Source organism: Chironomus tepperi, unplaced genomic scaffold, assembly GCF_022539635.2.
Source record: "Chironomus tepperi strain 1889 unplaced genomic scaffold, CSIRO-AGI_Ctep_v1 contig_430, whole genome shotgun sequence".
NCBI lineage: Eukaryota > Metazoa > Arthropoda > Insecta > Diptera > Chironomidae > Chironomus > Chironomus tepperi.
In genome coordinates this window covers 654,423-664,574 of record NW_027226552.1, presented here as the reverse complement: position 1 = coordinate 664,574, position 10,152 = coordinate 654,423, and the positions used below count along the sequence as shown (strand labels likewise).

Below are 10,152 nucleotides of genomic sequence, written 5' to 3'. Positions count from 1 at the left end.
GAGCAAATAATCTTACTAAAAAATTCCAAAAACATCAGTTCACTGAAGCACAAAACATTTTCTTTTACATCCTTAATTTCACTTCTCATCCAACAAATGAAAGTCTTCTTTTTGTTCCTTATTTTTAAGATGAAAACTTCCCTCGATCTCAATGACTTTATTTTGTTTTATGACTCTTCCTTTTTCCATTTTAATATACTTTGCATAACATGCATAAATATCTCTATGAATCACATTCATCATCTCCTGTTTAAGTCTTTTTTTTCTGCCATTTTTATTATAATATGGAAAGAAAAAATTGTAAGAATATCATAAAGGAGATGAAGAGATTTTTATAGCTTCTTTTATTATAGAGCACTTAAAATTATAAATCATAAAATAGCATCGTAAACATTTTCATTCTTGCGATACTTCCACCGCCATTTCATACTTTTTTTATTATTATACTTCTGATATTTCTATATTTTCATTTGCTGTTATTGTTTAATACTTTTGTGTTTATCATGAATTTATTGGAACAATAGGGATGATATGTAGGTGGGAGGGAGGTTGTAGAGGTGAATAGTTCTACAAAAGTGTATGAGAATTCTTCAAATTTCCTTAAATATTTAAATATTTAAATTCTGCATTCTAACTACTTAACCAAGTTGACAGGTTTTACTAGTCCGTCCTGTGTTTAGGTCGAAATTATATAAGGTATTATGCCAGTCCAAGGGAAAGAGTTTTATATTCGAGTTTTAAAGCATCAATTCTTGTTGAGAATCAAGGTTCGAATCCCACCAGAATCACACATTTCTCATTATAATGGACAGAAATTGTCCAAAAACGGGTTTTGACCAATAAACGGTGGTTTATCTGCATACTTACTCTCGAACAGTACAAAGAGTTCGTCAGGACAACTGCTACTGAATTAAGACACAAATTGCCTTGGCTGCATCTTGACGACTGATTTCTGCCAACTGTGCGGCTCGGAGCAGTTCTTAGCTAACTATAAGCGCTGAAAGAAGACATACAGACCTGAGAATCTAAAATGCAGAGAATGCAGACTTGCTGTTGTTGAGTAAACCTTAATATTGAATCTTAGTTACTTCCACAATAAAACAATATATCCCAAATGACTTTAAATATTAAAATATTCCTTACATCCACCAAACACCACCCCTACACCCCCATCCAGAACCCACAAACAATTCCAACATCCAAACAATACATCCAGCAGCAAATAAATCTTCCTGTGGTATTTTTTTATCATCTCGCAATACATTGTCTAAATTAAAAGATCCTCCATTTTTTTCCATTCCGAACATTCTCTTATTTTGTGTGCTGGAGTCTGTGTGTTGCCCAAGGCGATTCTATCCCTTTCGAATCGTCAACATCATATCATGAATAAGTGGAATTATGCACATGCGGCAATTTCGCTTTATCCACAATGTGTTGAATTATTTTTTTCACAGATATGTTGAAGGAGGCAAGTCTGATACGATGGTTTGAGGCATAGCAATGGCAACTTTATGGAAACAAGAAGATATAAACGAGCGTCTCTATGGAATCCATAAAAAAAATTGAAAGAAGAATAAAAAAAGAATATATTTTAATCCCCATTGTGTGATCCTTTTCGTTCGTAGCCTTGCCGTGCATGCTTACTTGTGGACGAGCTTGTTTTGGAGATGCGAAATTCTTCTTTTGTGCTACATTTTAATCAAATTTATGCAACTGTAATGTTATTTAATTTGAATATGATATAAGGCATTGAGGCATGAGCTGGTTGAGGTGAAAATGGTGGGTTTGAGGTGGAAGTGGTGAGTTTGAGGTGAAAATTGAAATACTTTCTGCTTGAAAATACTGAAAAGTAATGATTTTTTTCCTAGAATAAGTCCTCAATATCCTGACTCTTACCACTTCTTTCCATCATCAAAACCACTTTAAAATCCCAAAAACTATGTCAAGGTATTTTTAATGCCTCAATAAATCAAAATCTCACTCAAACAATTCCTCATCCCTTTCCATAACCCCCAGGAGCATCTGACAAACAAAAAAAAATAAAGTTCAAAAAGATTTAATTTCTTAAATCTCATTTCATAAAGTTTTTTAATACTTTAATATAGAAAGAAGAATGAAAAAAATAATCCAAAACAATTGTGTGCAAGAAGTAATGTAAAATAATATAAAAGTACACATGAAGAATGGAATTGCGTGTGTAATATGCCGCGTCAAATATATCATAAAAAAGAATTGGAAGTAAAAATGAAAGGATTCATAGCCATGAGCAGAAATTGTAGAACAAATAGCATTTGTGAGTTGTAAATTGTAAATAATGTGGGGATTGGAGCGATTTTGGATGTATTTTAATGTAAGTCTCAATTTACGTACGTTTTTTGACGTAAGTCTCAATTTACGTACGTATTTTTGACATAAGTATAAATTTACGTACGTTTTTAGACGTAGGTTCTTTCTGTCGTAAGTCGCAATTTACGTACGTATTTCAACATAACCTCAAACTTAAGTAATCATTTCTAAGCAAATAATTACAAAATCACCCAAAATGCTCCAAAATCATCCCCATCACATCCAACCAAACAGTTCTTCACACAGTAATACAAGTTGAAGTTACAGATTTGCCGACAAAAACACACAGTAAATAGTAATATTTTGTACGAAATTGAAAAAAAGTGATTTTCTTTTGTGAACATTATACGCTTTTTCTGTTATTGTTTGAACAGTAAAAATATGAAATAAAATAAGAAATCCTTACTTTAGCTCCATATCTTTCATACATATCTATTCTACTTATTTTTTTCACTCTCACTCATTCGTATTGTCTGGCTTCGGTATTTTTTTTGATGAAATGCCTTTCTTATGTACGTACTTTTCACGCGATTAAACTTTTTTATTATGTTTGTGCGTTGAAACTTGAAGGTGAAGAGATGATGGCACAAATATATTGAAATTAGTGTCAAGATTCTGTGATTTTTAATAAAATTTAGGTCCTGAAGGGAATCTTTTAAGAGCTTGAAGGACATGTCGAGCTATTTAAAGACGATAGTAGTAGCTTTGTGATATATGAAGGCATGTGGAGAGTTGAATGTGGCCAGGACTCTAGGAGTTGGACTACACATGATTATAAACGGACTCCAAAGTCGGACTCCAAGTGTTGTCGATTCTAATCATATTTCTTTAGATATAGCCTATGCGAACTTATGTTTAATTATATACTTGGCATCTTAGGACAGAGACTAATTTTACAACTAGACATAGAGGAAAGAGACAACTTGGCGTAGAACAGTAATGCGGGAATGTCAATTAGATGTCAAAACAGAGAATTTATACAAGCTTTGTGATAGTAACTAGATGGAAGGCCTTTGCAATAACTAGACGGACATGGTTCGAGGAACGATAGAGGAAAGAAGGGGGAGTAAGGGAGATTGGGGGTCGATTATCACCTGACCACCTGAGCTATCCTCTCCACGACTAGACATAAGGTCTGTTTCACAAGGATTGATACTATTGAATTAATTTATGAATGATCGTAGTGCTTAACGAGCACAATTAGAGTTTGCATATACATTGGATACGGAGCTCCCAACCTTAAGTCTATTAAAAGTACCTCCCGAGGATTGAGGAGTTGCAAGACAATGGCTTTCCATTTCCCCCCATTCCAAAATGTTCATTATCATGCATAGAAATGTGCGTATCAAAATGCCTTTCATCCAAGATTTCAAAAAAAGAAAATCTACCAAAATAGTAAAATAGGATAAAGCAGCACAAGGCACATGACATCCCTCCCGAAGGTGATTTTCGTGGTAAGCATTGTTGATGGTGTACGAGAGGATAAGGATGAAGAAAGCAAAGAAAAAATTTTTTTATTATATTTATCATTCTGCCCACATAGCTTTGCTCTTTGCCATCTACGCATATTGGAAAAAAGTAACGAAAAAAAAATACATTTATGGCAAACGATGTGAATTTTTCTTTTCTTCCTCACATTGCTTTATGCTTTTCGCATGTTTTATGAGAATAAAAAAAGAAGAAAATCGAGAGAAAGATCCTTTTCTGCTAGGTGGCAATGAGAATTTACTGGTGCAGAAAATTTAATGCCACACAACGGCGCGCGATTTTTCCTTTTCACGCATGACAAATTTGAAACTTCTTTTTTTTTCTCCATTCTTTCATAGCTTTCAGCGCTTGTTTTTTTGCCATCCAACATTTTTTGCGTGTTGATTTTCTCATTCTCAATGTCACATAATGGATAGGAATGTACATTGTATGGAACTATATGGGATGATGACAATACAGACGAATGTATACGATACAAATAAAGTTAATTATGGATATTGAATTTCCATGTTGCGAGGAAAATTTCCTTTTTTTCTTACTTCTTCTCCTTCTTTAATTTCCTTCCTCGTCTTCCGCTGTATGCGAGTTGGAGGTTATTTCCTTTTAATAACGTGAGTTGGGGAGGTGATGTGAGTTGAGGATTTGAGAGCGAATTTTTTGATTTGATTTACCCGTTTGAACTTTTGACTCTATTGCTGGCCCAATCACAAAGCTTGTCACAAACTGGTAAACTGGCATTCCTTACTTATCGTCCTACGTCATGTTCTTTTGGAGTAACAGGACGCAATTATCCTTGTGGATGGCAATCAATGGCATTAACAAGTGTGTGCCTTCGCTACAATCATTGAATTTTCAAATTTTAAGCAAATCGATTGTTGAATTTTTTAAATTTTTTAAAGCCGTTAATTTTTTCAAATTATTTTCAACCGTTTAATTTTACATTGAGAATTTAAATTTTTGAAAGCCGTTAAATCATCAAATTCAAAATTTCATTTTCCACCTTCCCAGTCACAACAACCACACAAACAGCACACAAAAAAAGCTTCAGTCAAAAAAACATGTAATCTCACAAATGGGAAATAGAAAATTCAATAAAAAAATAATTTCGTGAGATTCATGCGTAATTCCCTTACTTGAGCTTCAATTTACTAATACCGTTGACGAGCGTGGCAGAAAGGAAAGAAAATAAAAAAAAATAAGAAAAATAAAACTTTTATTCTATCTATTTACAACAAGCATGTTTCATCGTCAAATCAGATTTCTTGTTTGACGTCAACAAGAGAAAAAAAAAAAAGAACTTTTGTAATTAATGTTGGGGAAAATACATTCACGCTTGGCTTTTAAAGCACAAAAATAAACTCGATTTACTTTTTTGTCTATGAAAATTTTTCCCCATCTTTAATTTTAATTGCTGTTTACTCTCGCTTTCATCTCAGTAAGTTGTGAAATTTTCTCAATCGATTATTTTTCGTTCACCTTAAAGAGCTTTTAAATCTTTTAGTTCCATAGGAATTTTATTGACGTTTGTTGAGGTTAAGGAAACTTGAAAATTGAAAGTGAAAATCATTTAAAATTAAGTACGATGATGTCAGCAAGAATGGAAAGTTTCATGTCATGATGACGTATGGGATATAAATTTATTTAGATAAATTTCTTAAAAGTTTTCAAAAAGTAATTATCATTTGCGGTGGTTGTAAGATGAAGAATTGAAGTCTGAATAGAAAATGAGTGAAAATTTAATGAATTCTGTTTGGATTATGAGTTTTGATCAACAAATTAGGTAATTTTGTAAGGTGAAAATTCGCATGTTTAGTGAACCAAAAAGAAAAAGGAAGCTGTAGATCGAAGTAGCATTGCAATTTAAATCGGGAACTAACAAGAAGTCAACGACTGAACTTCAATGTATGGAAATGTACTTTCTTCTTTAGAATCTCAGAAGTAGTAAGGTTCTGAATAACCATGGCTTTAGTCTCAAATCAGATTCAATGAAAATTGATCTCATCTTAGAGTCAAGTAAGAATGGAGCTGATTTTTAGAATTTTCTATTTGTGTTTCTTCCGGGAAACTAGAAATAAGAAATTAAGTAGATTTATTTCTATTGCAAAAATTAAAACAAATTGAAAACATTTTAAGCAAGTAAATTTTCTGACTTATTTTTCAAAAATCCTATTTTATGCGAAAATGAACTGCACTTTGCATGCTTGATGACCAAATATTTATAAAATTCCCATTTTATACTTGACATGACTTCTTATTTCAATTCATTAAGAAAAATTATTGCCACATTTGTTTTGCTTACCAAAAAAAAAAAAACTTGTCTATTTTTGAGAATCCATTAGAAGACATTTGTCGAGGTACAGAGAGCATCTGAAAGACAGCATGATGCATGCAATGAATACATCATATTTATTTATTTATAATGAAAAAGTTAAATTTATTCATGCGTTAATTCATCTCTTCTTATTCATCTTATTGTATACAAAAAAATACCTTAGACTTAAAAGGAGAGAAACCTCAAAATAAAATAATTTACAATGCCAATGAGATGAGAAGAGAATTGAAAAGAAAGACAGGTAAGAATGGGAAAAAAGGAGATGCCGCCGCGTATTTCAGTAGTCACCTCAACCATCAACATCATTGCATGCTATAGTTGCAGAGAGGAGACATAAATATTACTTACACAATGAGATATGATATTATTTTGAATGAAGGCATGCCATGCTATCAAATGAACCAGAAGAGGAGGAGGGATAAGTAAGTAAGAGATGTATTTGAGCTTGTTTGAGTAAAAAGAGCGCAATTGTTTATTGAATTTGAATCATTTTTCGAGCTCTATTTTCTAATACAAAGAAAATTTCTCCACTTCGAAAACTATTTTGTCAATAAAAACTGAACATATGCATTAAATTTTTTAAAATCTAGTCTAATAAGTAGAAAAAAGTGGCAAAAGTAAAACAAACAAGTTTTGAACACTCAAAACTGAATATCCTAATTGGAAAATTTAATTAAAAATGATATGTTTTGTAATAACCAGCCAACTCAACTTAGTTTTTGAGAATTTATGCTTCTTAAATTTTATATTCTTCCAAAGTGACTATAAAAATCCATTCTTCTTAATCAAATTACAACCCAATTTCAACCTAGAATAAAACAGTTTCATGTTTTTTTTATTGTTAAAGATGCGACGATCGAGATTAATCTTTTTACTCTCTCATTTTTCCTTCCCTTTTTCTTCATCCTCATTGCATGTAACAAGACTTTTTTGTTCTTTTATTGGAAGACAACAAGCAAGGCAAAAAGAAACTTCTCAAATTTCAAACAAAAAACTTTTTCTTCTTCGTTTCTTTTCATTTTTTTGTTTATTTGCATTTAGAAAATTAGCTTTTTGTACTTTCGGTCTTCGTTTTTGCATTCCATGGGAATTCTTATGCACTGCATTGACTGCTTAATTTATTGACTGCACATAGTTAATGAACGTGAAAATTTGTTTGGTAAATAATGTAAAAAAAAAGTTGTTTGCTTTCATTGTGCTGATTAGATTGTAATCGAGATTACTGACTGGATGGCTTGTAAACAAGAGCATAAAAGTTGTAAACAAAAAGTGAATTTTGACTTATTTATGATGATAGAAAAAGTTTATTTTGTTCTGTCTAATCAGGAAATAAAGAATGGTAATTTGGATTCTGTGAATTGGTTCTAACAAGTTAATTGAATTTGTCATAAGTAATTGGTGAGTTGAATTGGCTTGGTGTAGTAGTGGTTTCGATTTTTTTCGGGCCTTAATCATTACACAGCGTCCATGGGTTCGACACTTGGCATGGGAAATCTTTCTCATGTCCTTTTTTCGAATCGTATCCACAAAAATCGCGACTTACAGCCTCGCGAATTGATTGCTTGCTGATTATCAATGTCAACTGAAGCATTGACTTTTCTAATACCTTGCTTCCATGACACGGCATCGTTATGTTTCGTATGTCATATTCGATCTGTAATGTATTAATCAATGAATTGACTTTCATAAACATTTGTAAAGTTCACTAATATTTGTTCCAAAACATTTGAAGTGTTTCTAGTTTGCCCTAATCTAAAATTGTGTGGAATTGGGCAAATGAATGTGTCATTGCTAAACATCATCTGTTTCTAATAGATGGCGCGACTAAAAAAAGCGCTAGAAGTAATAAATTCCTAAAAAAATCACATATATTTGCTATTACTATTACTTCTTGTACTATGTTTAAATTGAAAACAATTTAAATGCTTTTAAGTCTTTATTAGTCTTATAAAATCTCTGTTGACCTTAACCTTTAATATAAAACTACAATGAATTCCATATCCAATGAATAACTTATTTATAAAATTGTTTTAAAAAAATCAAGCGCTTACACCAATCATTGGCTTTAACACAGGAATTGGTAATTAGTCTTATATTTTATAAATCATATCCATAAATCACATACATTTTAATCAACTACTCTTTCTTTAATCCTAATATTATATCCCTGAGCAGCATTCACTGTAATATGAAACTTAAATTCAATTTCCTCCAATTTCATGTCCGAATCGATTTCATAACGCAGTAAAATATTTGCAAGCTGAATTTTCATCAAAAGCATCGCATAACGCCATCCAATACACATCCGTGGTCCTTTTGCAAATGGAATGTAAGCATATGACGGGATTTTCTCGAAGTTTTCTTTCTCAAACCTTTCTGGTCGGAATTCATCAGCATCTTCACCCCAAATCTTTTTTGATCGATGTATTCTGAGGATTGGAATGACAATGAATGTTTTTGCTGGCAGAACGTATCCTTCACTTATCTCTATGTCTGAGGAGTTGATGCGAAGAAAATAAGGAACAACAGGCACTAATCTCATTGTTTCATTTATGACCATATCAAGGTAGTGAAGCTCACCAATCTTCTCAAAATCTAAATAAGGTGCATCAAGTGTCTTTCCAAAAATTCCATGAAGTTCGTCTACAACCTTTTGCTGAATGTCTTTATGTATTCCGAGTAGCATGAGTGTAGTTGATGACGCAATTGCTGAGGTATCCTGAGCAGCCATCATGATTGTGCTGACTTCGTCATGAATTTCCTCATATGAGAAATTGTTTTTTGGATTCACCAGTGCATGTATGAATGATTTTGATTTTTCATTGTTATTCTCTTCCTGCTCCAGTAAATTTTTGGCATTTTTGATGACATTTTTAGTGAAGACTTCTCCAATGTCTGTTAGAAACTCGTTTTGGTCCTTGCTCATTTTTGTAAAACTGAATAAGAAGTTTGAGTAGAGCCACGGTTGAAACATTCTAACTGTGATGATTTCCGTAAATCTAATTGTGGACAGTAAAAGAAAATTATTGTTTGTATAATATGCACAATCGATTATCTATACTCACTTCACTAAATTATCTATGAAAGCATTCTTCACTTCACTTTTCTGATTTTGTATATCCACTTCATAGTCCATAACCTTCAATATTGTCTCCAATGTTAAGGCAGTCATTGAGTAGAATACATCAAAGTCTCCTTTTCCTTCCAATTCCTTGAAATTATCCATCAAAATTTTCACTTTTTCATTGAAAATTGGAATTATATTCAGCAAGCTCTTAGCACCAAAATAAGGATTGAGGAGCTTTCGATGTGAGTGCCAATAGTTCAAGTCACCAAACAACGTGCCTTTTAAGATATTTGCATTTTTTACTACAAATGGTTTGTCGAGACATTCTTTTGAATTTAGAACTTTTTTCACATCCTCTGGCTTGACGACACCAACAAATAATGAAGGTCCAATCCATGCCTTTGTGCAGACCTCATTTCCATTAAACGCTTCATGGGCTATGAGGTAGATCTTCTTACTATCTAGTGTTAAGATTTGATACAGTCCTTTAAGTGAATAATCGAAACTACTGTTAGGGATTTTGGACGCCAAGTAGTAAAATCTTCGATTATCCCAAAAATGTTTAACAACCAAAATTACAAATAAAAATATTAAAAATTCAGTAACTATCATTTTGTTGTTTCACGTTTGAAGTTATAAGAATGACTGAGCTCGCCGTATGAATATTTTTTAATACATTCAACATCAAGAAGAAACTCGCAAAGTGTATTGACATTAGCTATTTTTTTTTTTTGATTTTCTTTAGTCCTTTTATAAGTGTATAAATATTCATATTCACACCGTTTCACTCTGTGACTATATTGAAACTACTTCCCTAATAGCACAGCGTTGCCGTTGCACGTTGACGCTACGTCGAAAAAAGTGCGGCGCGACGTGCAAATGACGTAGTGGCGCCGTGACGTCTACCTAAAGACGGATT

General features: G+C 32.5%; 1 protein-coding gene across 1 annotated transcript; it reads right to left on the bottom strand.

The window, feature by feature from the left end:
• Positions 1 to 8,089: 8,089 nt before the first annotated feature.
• Positions 8,090 to 9,860, bottom strand: LOC139097772 (probable cytochrome P450 313a4). The gene is made up of 2 exons (XM_070649730.1): positions 9,232 to 9,860; positions 8,090 to 9,165 (listed from the first exon to the last, which is right to left on the bottom strand). Exons 1-2 carry the CDS (start codon positions 9,843 to 9,845, stop codon positions 8,295 to 8,297), a joined length of 1,485 nt encoding a protein of 494 aa, XP_070505831.1. The 5' UTR covers positions 9,846 to 9,860; the 3' UTR covers positions 8,090 to 8,294.
• Positions 9,861 to 10,152: the final 292 nt, after the last annotated feature.